This window comes from Tribolium castaneum, chromosome 8 (genome assembly GCF_031307605.1).
Source record: "Tribolium castaneum strain GA2 chromosome 8, icTriCast1.1, whole genome shotgun sequence".
Taxonomy (NCBI): domain Eukaryota; kingdom Metazoa; phylum Arthropoda; class Insecta; order Coleoptera; family Tenebrionidae; genus Tribolium; species Tribolium castaneum.
In genome coordinates this window covers 14,386,503-14,402,240 of record NC_087401.1, presented here as the reverse complement: position 1 = coordinate 14,402,240, position 15,738 = coordinate 14,386,503, and the positions used below count along the sequence as shown (strand labels likewise).

The following is a 15,738-nucleotide window of genomic DNA, read 5'->3' as shown; positions in this document are numbered from 1 at the left end:
AAAAATATCATACAATTTGCGACTTTATAAAAGAATTATTTATCTATTATTTAATTTTTTGCAGCAAGGACAGTTTTATTCGAGTGACCTTATCAATATCAAAACAATTTTCACTAAAAAAGGGAACAATAAATTAAATAAAAGAAAGAGGAAAGCTTTTGCTTGTGTCTCAATTTGCAGAAAATTCTGGAAAAAGTTTCCGTAAATTTCCCGACAAAATTATTGGGGCCAGATATTTAAACTAAATTTATTATGCATTTGCCTAATTATCATTTACTTTCATTGTCTTATCAGTAACGTGCGGTTCCTACAGCAAATTTTCCATCTATTTACAAAGTTTTCAATTAACCACACAACATTTTAAAAAAAGTACATACATATGTATGTATCACCGCCTAATTTACATTTCTTGGGTGCAAAAAGTTAATTTTATAGTTTTTGACCGGCTTTTTTCGGCAAACAGAAAATTTTTAATCGTCGGAAATTATGCAAACAAACAAAATGCTAAAAGTGTACCTTAAGTAACTAATCTCAAACGAGTTTTTGGACAATTCCTTAAATATTTGTCCAACTTGAATCAAAAAAACTGAAAAGATTGACGTAAGAGAGTTTTTTTGGAAAAGGAAAATTTGAAAAAGCCTTTCCTGTCGTGCCCTTGACACTCACTTTTGCATAATCAAGTGCATGGCAAATTGTAACTTTTACTAGTTTTTTGTGTCACGGTACAACAACTTCCTCTCATTGGTTTATTTATAAACATTGTTCGGTTCAGAATATTCGGAAAATGCAAATCCGGGTCCGTTTTCGTGCCAATCAATTGATTACCTTTATTTGAACGCAACGCGACTTCTATTTTCGTCCCAGCAAATTTGGTATAATTTTCATATTTACATTCGAGTAAATCATCCGGCCTTGGTAGTACCAGTCGATTAGGGGTTTAAAAAATAAACAGCTTCTTTTTGGAGGCGGTTGTGTGACGTCAAGCGAGCAGGTACTTTCCAGAGTCCCGTTTTCTTCTTTTTTCGATGAAGGCAACAAAGGTTCAACCACTGTCAGTGTCAAGGTGAGAGGCTTCCAAAAGTTTTTTATTTGGTGGCACCGGTGAAAGAAGTGGTACTTGCTTCACGGTCACGGACAAGTACCGTTACGATATGTAACATACTTAATAAGATTTTTTTGTGCGGAGATGTGGGTTTTTAGGTGAGAAAAACCGATCGGTGCAATTGCGTGCATGTGTCACTTTATAACTTTTTAATCATTTTGTGTGAAAGTCAAGGACTCAAGGTTGCATTTTCACGAGGAGAGTGCAAAATAAGAATAATAAACATTAGTTATTTGTTGGTATTTTATTTTTCTATCAGCTAATCATGATCTTAGAATTGAAGGGCCGACGGTTTGAATAACCAATTCCAGTTCTAAAAAATTCCACGGAAATTCCAGTCGTTCCAGTAATGCATTCCAAATTGTTTCCAAATTAGTGGGTTTCAATAATTCCAAATTATTGTCGTTAAAATTAAACTTGATAAAGATGATGAAAGAAAAATCCGTAATTCGTAACAAAAAAAAACAAACATTTGTTTCAAAAGTGATGGAGACCGTATTAAAAAATAAACTAGGGTAAAGTAGGGAAGCATTGGCCAAATAAAAACGAACGGTGGAAAAAACTAGTAACTTTCTTAGTTTCCGCAATATTGCGTAATAAAAATAGTGTTAAGCTTTTGAATTTTAAATAATACCAAGATTATCATTATTTTGAACAAGCTCTATATACAGGCTGATTCAAAAATGACGGACAAACTCTCGTATGGTGATAAAAGACCCTGTATACGCTGATTCTTTAAGGCCTACATTAGCAACTTTTTAACTTCTAATAAATCTAGAATTTTTAAATTTTATGTACGACACAAATCGACCATTCTGAGCTTAACTAAATTATTGTCAAAATGGCTGAACTTTCGGAACGATGGGAAATTGGCGCCAATTTTGAAATTTTAAATGGTAACCACCTATTTTATTGCATTTTTAAATTCATTTTCTCAAACTGAGTAAAATGTACCCTAGTTATTAGTACTTATGTGTCTTATTTTTTGTTTCGTATTCTTGACGAGTGTTAGTTTTGGAGATACAGTAAAGGTATACTTTTGATAGACTCACCCTGTACATTTACTTCCCTAATTTGTCATTCGTTAGTGACATGGAAAAATAAGTTTTGACCTCGGTTATGAATAAAATCGAGTTAAATGCAAAATAACAAAAAGAAAACAAATATTTTTTATGAAAAAAAAAAATACAAAATTCTATACTTTGAAATTTTCTTTCTTTGTTATTTTTTGACAAAGACTACATTATTCCCTAAGTTTATGCGTATAAGTTTAAACCCACCTTGTATATTATTTAGAAGTATGTTTCCTAGTTCTTACTTATTTTAAATAATCTTGACATAATCATTTTATTTTTTTAATTCAACTTTTTTTGGTTACTGTAAGGTGACTATTTTAGCTAATTTCTCGGTTAATTTGTTAAAAAAAATTAAATGCAGTTTTTTTGTTTGTTATTTATTGTTTTCCAAAAAAAAACGAGAAAAAAATTTAAAAACTTCGTTATATCTGTCACAGGTCATTGTACGGAGAATGTTAGTCGAATGTTAGCCAAGTTTATTGCAATCATAGCATATTTTTTCGTGGTCGTGGATGCACTGGAGGTCAAGAAAAATGCTTACGGACCAAAGTGCACAGTAAACAAAAAATGCCATAGAAATTTTAGTATTCACAAAGTTTTCTGAGTCGAAGACCTCACTAGAAAGTTCAAGAGATACTTACAGAAAAATTGAATTGCAAAAACGATTTTGTCAATTGCACAAATGTTTTAGAAAATAAATGTTTTGGCATTTTGTAACAATAAGAATTCCTAGTTAGCACATAATATTTTTGCGCAGATCTTTGAAGAATTTCAGACGGAATTCTTTAAAAATTAATCAGTATTATCTACATATACCTACACTTATTTGATGTAAAAAAGCACATTTTGGCTAATGTAAATTTCATTGGAATTATATTGCATAAATAATTTGAAGGTGCGGTGCCTGTTTTTGTTTAAACCACGTGGCGTGTTTTATGTTAGTGGTACTATGGCAAAACCCGATATTTCCAAAAAAAACATGTTTTTTAAAGCATGCAAAATCACTCAAATTAAAATTTATTTGTTTACAATGACATAATGAGTTCACTTCCTACTTCTTCAGAACCTGAACCATATCACTTTTATTTTCTTAGTTTTCACTTTCTTTTTATTTTTTTATTATTTTTTTGTCAAAGAGCACTTTTGATGTGGAAGGATATATTATTGATAAAAATATCACGATCGACGATGACCGACCATACTTACGTATAACTTACCATTCTGATCAAATCGTGCGATATAAAACAGGATATGTATAGGCATTTAGTGAAGAAGCTGGATTTACCAACCAAATAGCCTTTTTAATAATTCTACAGACGTAGACCTAAGCCTTTTTGCTTTCTTTTCTCATTTTATGCAATTACTTTCATGACCAGCGGAATTCCCAGTACTTTCAGGAAAAAGCTGTGCGTCAGTCCTTTCATTGGGAACTAATTACGAGGAGGTACAAAATACTAACGATTTTGTGTACCCAAAATTAATTGCTTTGGAAAAAATCAAGAACGTTGAGCCTCAAAAAAAAAACTGACAATTACAATTTTACTAGAAGAAAAATGTAAAAATGAAAGTTGTTGAGAATTAAATTTTCTTAAAAAGCCACAAAGATATGAAAAATATGAGCAGGTGCGCAAATAAAATATATAATATATAATATATTATATATAATATATAATATATAATATATAATATATAATATATAATATATAATATATAATATATAATATATAATATTCCTAAAGTCATATTTTAAAAAATCTGGAGCTACAAACTTATTGTGTTAACTTCTTTAGTTTTCATTATTTTTTTATGTTTTTATGTTTCGTACCAGGTAATCGTTCCGTAACAAAACGATGAATAATTATTTTTAAATTTACTATCACATTTTAGCAGTTTTTTTAATTTAAAAAAATTAAAATTCATCAAAAAAATCACAGTTTGTAGATGTGCCAACGCTGGGAATTATTTCCTAGGAAACCGTTTCAAAAATAATTTATTTTTATTCTTGACAAATTCTATTGCGATCATGACTGTTAGACAACGTTGCCACATATCATTTATCTAAAATCCGTTATTTATCAATAACTTTAATACAAAGAATTTTTTTACTATTTTTACCTTTATATGTAACCAGTTCTCTACCACACACCATTGAGTTGGTGCGCCATTTTTTGAGCACGCTGTATAAAAAGTAAGTATGTGAATAAAATACAGAAAAAATAATGTAGTGATTAACCAATTGATGAAAAAATTCCAAGTTGACTTCCCCAGAGTTTTATGAGAGATGTTGTTAACGAGTAGTAGAAAAAAAATGTCCAAGTTACATAAAATATTAAACAGAAAAAAACAAAGACAAAGATCAGTATATATAATATATAATATATAATATATAATATATAATATATAATATATAATATATAATATATAATATATAATATATAATATATAATATATAATATATAATATATAATATATAATATATAATATATAATATGTAATATATACAGACTGATCCAGAAATACTGAGTCTGTTGGCAACACATTTGACAGTATTTGTGCTCATAATTTGTAACATTGCAACCGAATTCAATTTTTCTTGACAATTATTTGACATATAACCCCACAAGATTGTTAAATTGTTGTTAGCTGGAAGAGTACTCCATTGGTATCCTAAAAAATTTAAGTCCAGTGTTGCCAACAGACTCAGTATTTCGGGATCAGTCTGTAATATATAATATATAATATATAATATATAATATATAATATATAATATATAATATATAATATATAATATATAATATATAATATATAATATATAATATATAATATATAATATATAATATATAATATATATTATAATATGTAATAAGTTTTTTTTAGTTTGTGTACTTTAAGTTGATCTGTCAGATAACGAACCCCGCATGGCAATCTAGCAAATTGCAAAAAAGTTATAGACCGATAACACACCCTTGGGTCACCCTGTATATTTCGATCCAATTTTTCCATTACCTTTATTTTTTACTATTGGAGTTTAACGCTCTATCTGCCTGTAGCTTGTTTGTTTACTTTTCTTGACCTGTGGTATTTTATTTAGATCAATTCGGAAACTTTCCACATTTCATGGGAGTAACTTTTTTGGACCATGTTTTTTTGCCGAGCACCGGTAGACCTTCTGGGAAAGATCCACTAGCTGCATTATTAGCATAAGTCCAAAATTTTTGAATAGAAAATATGTTTTACTTTTTTGTTTTTTCATAACTAAGCGCAAATCGTGTAGGAGGAAAACAAAATAATATAGTTTGGTCATTTCAATAATTTATTGAACTTGAACAGGGGTTGGAAATTTAGCAGACTTGTCCGAATTTTCATTTATTTACATAACCAATTGTTACAATAATTATTCTTATCACCTACTTAAACTACATAACTAAGTTAATTTAGCGAATGCTTATGGAAATTCTCGTCAATCCACCTCTTGTAATGCGCTATTTTGACGTAGACTCCAGGTTTATTAGCGTATCCACAGTGTTGTCCCCAGGACGTGATTCCATACAAAGTGAAAACACCTAAATAATAATTATTGAATAGTGAGTGGCACACAAAGGGCCGTAAGTACCGTCGTATAAACAAGCCAAAGGCCCTCCACTGTCACCATCGCACGAATCAATCCCTTCGTCCAAGGACCCAGCGCAAATCATCCCTTCGGTCAAAGCGTCCCCATACACATGGGGCATGGTACAAATTTCGCGTTTTTGCAGTGGAACCCACCCAGCTCTCAAATCATGCGAAAAGGCTACAAAACGATAAAAAAAATTAAAAAAATAAAAACAATCAATTTTTTTAAAGCACTAACGAGCGATAGCGAGTGCCTCTAATAGTTAATACTATAAACCGAATTACATAATGTCAAATCAAAACAAACTTTATCTTTTCTCTTGCATATGTTGCATTTTTTAAATCCCGGTGCTTATTCTTTGAATTGTGTTCAAAAAAAGGGGTCGCCGGGAGCCACAGTAATTGTGCCTCAAGGACTGGTTAGCACAAAAAATATTTAAAAACAACGGATAATTTTTGGGGTCAACGCTTCGAATTTTACCAGATTTTCCACTTTCAATGGACCCATAACCAGATATGGTACAGTTCAGATCGGTCTCGTAGTTCGTATCGGAATCTGGTAAACAAATCGCTTGGACGTCATCGTTCAGCCTGAATCCGCGGCCTTTCAACTTGATCAGTGCAATGTCATTGTTCATTTTATGGCCTTGGCGGAAATTTTCGTGGAGATAAAAATCTTCAATGTAGGCTTCTTGTTCGGTCCCTTCGTACTCGTCGACGTTATAGTCGCCTGCGACCACCACGTAAGCCCCTTTGGAGTAGCCGATGAGGCAGTGGGCTGCTGTTAGGGCAAATTTTTCGGAAATAATTACAGCACCGCACCAATGGGCGGCTTTGCTTTTGCCCTTGACACGGATGGCAGCCTTGAAAAAAAAAAACAAAAAAAAAAAGTTAAAAATATATATAAAATAAAAAATATATATAAAAAACAAGAGAATAAAAAATCAGATTCCTGATTCCTTCTTTCAAAAAAATTGAGTGCCAAGAAAAAAAACAAGAAAAAATAATAGATAAAAATAAATAAAAATATATATAAAATAAAAATAACATAATAATAATAAAAACAAGAGAATAAAAAATCAGATTCCTGATTTCTTCTTTTAAAACAATTGAGTGCCAAGAGTCTTGGTCGTTATACAGGGTGTCTCAAGTTTTTTGGTCCGCGCAAAAAATATATATCCAAAAAAAATAATAATGACGCTAAAGCTCACCATATTATCTTTTGAGATGATCCGATTCATTTTTGTATTATTTTTGGTTCTGGTCTAATGAATTTTTGAAAATTTTTGTTTTTATTGAAAAAGTTAAACTTTACAATAACTAATCAAAAGCTCAAAAGATACGTTTAAAATTTTAAAATTGAAAAATAAGATACCTGCCAGGGGTAGTCACCCCTTTGGGCGACGGATCCGCGAACTACACGGAAGTGGACGTCGTCGTTTCGGTTGAAAATGTTGTTTTTGCGATATCCACATCTGAAAATGTCAAGTTGAAGAACTTTCTCATAATTGTATTTGAATTGACGAGTGTATGTAGCACATATTTGTAGATAAAGTCGGTTAATTAGCAATCATACATTAATTATTGTACTAAGTTAAAAAATACTGTACTCTTCACACAGTTTTAAATAAGGTCATTTGGGAAAATGTTTGATCATTCATTTTTTCGACCTGTAAAGAATAACGAAGTTTCAACTTTATTGAGCTTGATTTTGAAACGGTTTCTAATCGACCTAATAATTATAAACTACCTAATAACAAATAATGGTAACAATGAATAAATGTAAATAGGCTAATTTATGGCTTCATTTCCATATTAATAGCACAGTGGTTTCGTTTGATTGCTCATTTGTTTGTTCTGTTACCAAAAAATTGGTAAATTACTTATCATTTTTGCAAAAAAATATAGTGTTTACAACATTCTCATTACTTTATACAAATAATATAGTATATAGAAACAGGAACATTGCACTCAAAGACTCACAATGTGCAGACAATATTATTTTGGGTAGGATTTTTTATACCTGCTTGATCTTAAAAAATTCCAAAGTGATAGTCGATCCTAACGTGAACCTGTTTTTTTTCTTATAAAGAATATAATTAATGGTACTAGGGTTCTTCCAAATTTTTTTTCAAAAAAACCAGTTTGGAAAAACAAAGAATGATAAATGGAAAATATTACACAGCGTTATTAGACAGGGTGAAAGCAAAAAACTTTAAATTAAATTTTTCAAATAATTGCCACGTCCACCGTACTCACCAGATTTGACCCCTATAAACTATTTTGCTTTTTTTTTTGTTTAAAATATGAAGAAACGGCTGCTGGAAAAAACATTTAAGTCGAACGAGGAGTTCATTACTGAAAATTATATTAGCAAATTTTTTTTAAATGTTTCAATACTTAAAAAAAATATAAGAAAATTTACTGTATTTTTTTCTCCAAAATAAAAGTTCTATAGTAAATTACTTTCACAATTTAAATTTAAACATTGATACCTACAAAATATTTTGTTTTAAAGCAATACCTAGTATACCGAGCGTTTTTATAAATATGATTTTTTTTTCATTTTTTTAGTTTTCAGTATTTTTTTTGTTTGTTTTGTTCTTCACTGTAGTTTTATTTTTTAAGATTTTGGGGTTCAGTTGCTTCAAACAGTTAGGACTATGTTATTTATTTTTTCAACTATTATCACTTTTTACTATTTTTGAAAAATATTGCAAAGTTTTCCCGATTTTCCTTTACCTATCAGGATACGTCTGTGGTATGGTGGGTATCGGAATCATCGAATGCCTCTCATGTTCGTAAAAATTACTGCAAATAACCCCCACATCCTCGCTGTGTTCGCAGTTATGCTCCCCCCAGTTCCAATGAGTGCAATTTTCAATACTTGTCTCATTTCCCGAACAAATCACTTGATCCAACCAAATCGGTCCAGAGCCTAGAATTAACGAAATGTCTCCCATTAATTGTTAATTTTTCGCATAACTGAATGAAAAATGTCCGTCCAGGTGTTTAAGTCGGGTCATGTGATAGTGACAAAATCGTGCAAGTCATAGTCTTTTTGACCTAATTTGTATCAGTTGTCGAAATGCACAATTTTACAAACAAAGCGTATGGAAATCAGCATCCGGTCTTACCGGCTCCGAAATAGCCGTCTTTTTTCACAACGACCGAGCCTTTGAAGCCCAAATGTTTGCAAATGACTTTGGCGGCGTCCTCGTTGAAGTCGTCGTCGCAGATGGTGCCCCAGATGCCGTGGTGGCGGATTTCCACGCGGCCTTGTTGGCGGTTTGTCCCATTGACCAGGCGAATCTCCGTAGGGGCCTAAAGTGCCAGTCAAACAAATTTTTCTTATATAAATTACAGTGAATCAAAAAAAAAATTGATGAAAATTGTAAAAATTTTACGTAAAAATATTCTTTAAACTTTCTTTGAAATTATTAAGATTAATAAAGTTATAAGGGGGTTAAACCATCTTTTGTCAAAAAATGAAGTTTTAAACTACTTTTTTAAAATTTTATTTCAAAGTGAAATCAATTCCAAGTTAAAAAACGAACTTCTTGTTCCAATTCAGTGGAGAGTTAAGAAAGTTAAGAAAAGTAAAAAAAAAAACAAAAAACACTATTTTATTTTTTTAGTTTTTTCTCGCAGTTTGAAAAAATTCTTTGATTCAATATTTTTAAATTCTTCACAGTAATTTATATGAAAAATGCAGGAGTATCTTCCACAATTTTTATTTGAAGGCTTATTTAACTATGCTATTGTGCAAGGAAATACAAAAAAAAACATGCAAGACCTACATCACAGTGCTGACTTCCTTCGTCTGAACCATCAGTGCAGTCAAGTAATCCATCACAGACAAAAGCCAGAGGAAGACATTCTTGTCCGGTGTCACATTGCCAATAGTCGTCGGCACATTTTTCTTGAGGAGTTTTGCAAACTATTCCCACACTCTGCCAATAAATAATTGAGAAAAAAAAATTGAAAAAAAAAGTGTAATGCAAATGAGTTTAAATGAAATAGTAAATCTGAAATACCTAATTTTAAAGGTAGTTGAAAGGTTCTGTATATTTTTTTAATTTTAGGAACCAAATCTTGACATCCCTATTAATAAAAATAGTTACTTCAGTTCAATTTTTCTAATATATAAATAAATATAGAGGAATACGAAACATTCCTTGAATTTCTTTCATTAAAAAAATCATTAATTCGTTTTATTTATAAATCTCTAAGCGATTCGTTTAATTAACTTTTTAGCATCAGTTTGTAACCTTTCCATTTTTTGCAGGAATAAGTGTGGATTTAATTAGAAAAAGTTCTTCAAAGACTAGAAAAACAACGACCAAAATTTTTGCACCTCAGTCTTAATTCTGACGAGAATTTTTACATTGAAACGCAATCACAGAAAAATTTTTCTATTAAATGTTAGAAATGCTAGAAGGTGATATAATGTAGTTTAACCTGGATTTTAGTCCACAAAACAAGCTTTTAGGAGACCCTGTGTAAAGTTAGCAAAGTTTGCTATTAAATACTTAATTTTTTATTCATTATTATGAACAGAATTTTTCTATATTTCCTTGTTGTTAAAATTAATTCATTAATTAGTGTTAAATCGCTGGACAAAAAAGTTATTATTTCTTAAAATAAACAAAACATACAATGCTTAAATGTTGTTTTGTGCAAAAATAATTAATTAAAAAATCATACTTCGGTATACTTTTACTTGCAACTTCACTGTTAATAATTTTAATTTTTTTTTCATAATATCATTAATTTTACAATAATAAACGTTAGGTGCCTGTTTACGAAGAATGTTCGACAACCAGCAATACGAAAGCTTGTTCAGATAGTTCTCTATTCGCAATAAAAATAGGTTTTGACAAAATTGAAATTTTTAATCAAGCAATCTAGCCTCAAAGTATATATTTTCTAATACCAAACATTTTAACATAAAATTATTTTATCAATAAACGTTAATTTCTGTACTCATATTTTCTATGCAGAAAACCGCAGTTAATTCTTGACATTTTTAAATAAGTTGGCGCACAAGCTAAGCTGACCTGACCTGACCTGACCTGACAGTTTAACTTTCCATATGTCAGTAGTTATAAAACTTTTTGCTTTTTATTTGGAAAAGCTATTTATTTGGTACATTTTTAAGAAGTTTTACTTATACTCATATTCATTTGACTTAACCTGACTTAACCTGAGCTGACCAGACCTGGCAGTTTATTTTTCCATATTCTCATAATTATTAATTATTTATAAAAAATAATCCCGTTTCTGCTTCTCTTACAAAACATTCTTTGAAATACTTTAGATAAGAAAAAGAAAAAGTCTTAAAATAAAAGTAAAATTAACCTAAAATAGCAGAATTTTTTAAAAAGCGTGAATTCTGAAGTTTTCGAGAGATAAACCCAAAAAATGGCCAATGCAGATTTAGACGAAAAAAACGAAAAAATCAAATAACTTAGTTTTTTATTATAAAGGAATTTTTTATTCAATTATCTCCAAAAAAAATTAGTTTTATCAATAAGTATTGCATTTTTTGAAAACAGTAACGATTTTTAGGGCTTGTGTATTAAATTTCCAGACTACCTGTGTTCTGAGCATAAAATACATTAAATTCTGTGCAAAAACTAGCTTAAAATGACAGTCCACTCACCTCCTGTTCCAAACAGTTGTGAACTCCCCACCCACTAAAATCACAATCCATTAACTTGGTCTCGTTCCCCACACAACTAACATCATCCATCATATAAAACGGTTTTCCCGTCACATTTTTCGCATAGAACGAGTTTCCCTTAACTTCAGCGGCGCCTAAAGAAAAACCCAACTCCTTGCACACAACATTAGCATCCCTCAGTCCAAATTTATCATCACACACGTATCCTGTCCTTCCAAACGCCCTAACTTCAATTTGCCCTTCATTTCTGTTCTTAGATCCCGTCAAGCGAACACTGTAACCAAAATCCTCAGACTTGCATCCTTTCTCGTCCATGCGGTCGCCACAATCGTCATGACCATCGCACAGTTTTTCCCTCATTATGCATTTTTTGTTGTTGCAAATGTACATGCCACTGCAGTTGATTTTTTCGCTGGTCAGTTCGTAATAATCGAAGGGATAATACAGGATTAAAGCGCCCGTTAGACCTTCATTAGTGTTGGTCAAAAAACACGTTTTGTCAATCTTTCGGTAATTGAACGATCGGCAGTGATGTTCCTTTGACTGGACACATAACAAGGCACAAGTGGCAACACTGACATTATCCCATCTTTCTTTCTCAAGAACTGCAAGTTTGCTGTTTTGCTTCTTGGAGAATTTCGAGATGTAGTCAAGACAGTCGATTTCGTCGGTACCATCAGGACAGTCTTTAAAACCGTTACAGACCAAAGTTTTTGGAACACACTTACTGGCAGAACAACGAAAATCACTTTTGCCACAATCACCATCACGTGAAGGCCCATTTCTGATTGAATTTTCCGCTTCTAGAGTCACTTCTCCTTCTTCTTCGTCTTCGAAAACATAGTCGGCGTTTACGTCTGTTGAGGGGAAGGGCGGAGGCCAATTTTTTTCGAAAATTTTCGGTGTTGTGGCTCTTGTGTATTTATTACTGTGGCCAGCACCAAAAGTATCATCGTAATCGTTGAATTCGTGGCTGTAATGTGGCTGATTGGTGGAACCATAAAATGGTTTCCGGGTGGTTTTTCGCATTTGGTTGATGTTAACCACTTGGTCGTAATTCGGAGTGTTGGTTTCCACATCTAGTGGGTTTTGGTGGTACCACGTTTCTCGGTTGGAAGCTGTTGGTACGATATATGTGGTTCCACGATTGGAGTTTTGGTTCCTCTTGGTGTTGGAAGTGTCTGGTCTTTGGTAACCTGGGTCTCTGTTTGATCCAAAGGTTCCTGAGTCAATGGTTCCACGGTAGGAGTTTTGGTTCCCGTTGATGTTGTATGTTTCTGGTCGTTGGTAACCTGAGTCAATGGTTCCACGATAGGGGTTTTGGTTCCCATTGGTGTTGTATGTTTCTGGTCTTTGGTAACTTGAGTCAATGGTTCCACGATAGGGGTCTTGGTTCCCATTGGTGTTGTATGTTTCTGGTCGTTGGTAACTTGAGTCAATGGTACCACGATAGGTGTCTTGGTTCCCATTGGTGTTGTATGTTTCTGGTCTTTGGTAACCTGAGTCCCTGTTTGATCCAAAGGTTCCTGAGTCTCTATCTGAACCATCGTATGTTTCTGGTCTTTGGTAACCTGAGTCCCTGTTTGATCCAAAGGTTCCACGATAGGAGTTTTGGTTCCCATTGGTGTTGTATGTATCTGACCCAATGGTTCCTGAGTTTTGGTGGTACGTGTCTGGTCTTTGCGAATCTGATCCGATGGTACCGTAATTATTGTAACCATTTGTATTATGGTTGTATGTCTGATCTTGGTCTTGGTTGTACCACGAACTTTGACTAGTGGAATATGGTCTTGGTCCCTCCCATGTGGAACCTTTGTTGTAGTTTGGCACTGGATAAGTACCACCATACCCTCGATTGTCTTGTTCAGTTTGTCCCCAACCATTTTGAACCGTGGAACCGTCATAAACTGGTCCCCAGTCGTTAGTAGAATAACCATTTCTAAGGGTAGAACCTTCATATTCACTTTCGTATTGTCCATTGTGGTACTGATTTGGTCTAAACGAACTTGGTGGGTTATAGTTTTGCCCACCTGATACAGGTGCATATTGTCCACTTGTACCAGAATGGTACTGATTTGGTCGGCGCGATCCCGAATTTTGATTATAATAATTTGTTCCTTGCTGTTTGGTTCCATAGTAACTATTGTACCGATCGGTGGAACTGCTGTGGTAGTTTGGTTGGTTAAATGGAATTGTAGTACCATCATAATAGTCAGTACCAGATTCATACTGGTTTGTACCAGATTCATACAGGTTTGTTGATCCATAGTAAGTACCACCATATGTTCCCGGCCTTCTGTTACCATAAGTACCACCATGGTACCGCGTGGTACCTCCTGTTTGCCAGTTTCTGTCTTGGTCGTACTGCCCATAACCATTAGACCTTGTTTCTTGCTGATTGTCAATTGAACCAAAAGTCTGAATTCTTGAATGGTTCCCTCCATAGTACCCTGCGTCATAGTCTATGACCGTGATCCCCGAGTTGGTACTATTCTGGCATCTGACATTGTACGGAAAGTCGCATATTTTCAACAAGGGATTAAAAAGCGTCCCCGGGGAACAATCCTGGATGTAAGTAATTCCATTCGCACAATTGAGAAACTTGGAACAATCATTTGGGTGCGGATGAATTCCATCCGAACCATAAGGACATCGTACTTCGTTGTGACGGTACGACAGTTGCCCTTCTTGTGTATACCGGGAACTAGTTTTGGCAAAATCAAGCTTGCTGTTGATTTCCTGGTGATTTTTTCCGTTGAAACAGGTGGCTTTGTATGGAAAATCACAGATATTTTTGTTAATGTCGAAGAGAGTACCGGGTGGACAGTCCATAAAATTCTCAATTCCACTGACACAGTTAATGAATTTGGAACAATCAGTGTAGTTTGGGATCAATCCGGAAAATTCTTTCGGACAACCGATTTGTTTGATTTTGGCTGATTTTTCCTGCCGTAAAATCGACTGTCGTGGGCCACTAATACAGTAAACTTTTTCGGGAAAATCACACTCAAGGGTTTTGGGGTTGAAGAGTGTTCCAGGGGCGCAATTTTGCACATAACCTCGGCCTTTCCAGCAGTTGAGGTACTGGTTACAGGAGGCTTCGTACACAAACTGTCCAGTTGCATTTTTCGGACAAGCTTTGTAAATTTCGACTTTTGGTGTGCGTTTTTGTTTGTTGTAAATGACTATTTTACGTGTTGGGTTCTCGTTTTTGCGTATTCTGGTGCCATTGAGGACGTAGATTTGGTTCAGTTGCTCGTTTGTTGGCTTGTAGACGGGATATGGCCGTTGCGACGTTTCGTCACTGTCGGTGTATCTTCGGGAGTAGTCGTAGTTTTGGTGGAAAACTCGACTGTAATTGTGGTGCACCTGAAGTTGGGGTTTGTGGTATGAGGTGGTTTTGATTCCAGAGGTGTAGGTGAGGGGTTTGTGGTTTTGCTCATTGTCGGGCACGTAAATCTGGAAGAGTTTGTCTTTTTTTTTGGATTTTTGCCTGAATCACACTTACTTGAATTGAAGTGTTTATGAAAATTGAAAATAAAAACACAATTTCACTGATTTTCATTTTAATGTTTGGTTAAGTGATGTTCATTTTATTTTGATAGCTCGTATGCAAGTGGCTGAATAATGTCGTATTATCTTATCTGAGGAAGGGTCAAGTAATAATTGCCCCAGTAATGAGAAAATAAGATTATTTGTGGGAGATTGTTTATGTTGCTTCCTAGAAGCATTTTGTCAATTATTTACATGTTTCGCTCCGGTTATTATTTCCTTTTCCCCTCCCTTTGAATATCTGACGCATTTTCATGACACTCACTTCGTTCGTAAATTACTAGAATGCTAAAATATTGATCTAAACCAAATTTCTCAAAGTTAATAAACAATGGCAGCTTTTAGGACCGGTTTATAGAAGCGTCATTAATTTAATCCGCAATTAACTGATCACGTGACCAAATTGAAGGAATTTCATTGGTCCATTCGCGTTTAACAACGAATTAAAATTTAATGAAGCTTTCTGTTAGGTTTTATGATAATTCGTTATTAAAATTAGAAGTAAAAAAAATATATCGCATTTGTAGACTTTAAAAGAAAAAAAAATCAAACTATATTCGGCTCACTTTCATAAAAACCATTGTGGTGCAAATTGCGTACCCTTGGCAATATATTTTATATGAGTTGTCATGGCAACACCTTAGTCATTTGCACCACAATGGTTTTTATGAAAGTGAGCCGAATATAGAAGTTTCAATTTCAGACATCAG

The 15,738-nt window shown here is 33.2% G+C and overlaps 2 protein-coding genes across 5 annotated transcripts in view; one reads left to right on the top strand and one right to left on the bottom strand.

Moving 5' to 3' along the window:
* The window catches only part of LOC103313388 (hypothetical protein), a 75,844-nt gene that overhangs the window by 11,955 nt on the left and 48,151 nt on the right, over positions 1–15,738 (top strand). The window lies entirely within an intron of this gene.
* Positions 5,529–15,144, bottom strand: LOC655370 (uncharacterized). 2 transcript variants are annotated; one of them, XM_064358279.1, is made up of 10 exons: positions 14,985–15,144; positions 13,071–14,935; positions 11,456–12,998; positions 9,591–9,743; positions 8,928–9,114; positions 8,533–8,728; positions 7,166–7,265; positions 6,272–6,653; positions 5,792–5,968; positions 5,529–5,741 (listed from the first exon to the last, which is right to left on the bottom strand). In XM_064358279.1, the coding sequence occupies exons 1-10, from the start codon at positions 15,039–15,041 to the stop codon at positions 5,608–5,610; spliced, it is 4,794 nt and encodes a 1,597-aa protein (XP_064214349.1). In that variant the 5' UTR covers positions 15,042–15,144; the 3' UTR covers positions 5,529–5,607. The 2 variants fall into 2 exon arrangements, with proteins under 2 accessions (XP_064214349.1, XP_064214347.1); XM_064358277.1 differs by having other exon boundaries at positions 11,456–14,935.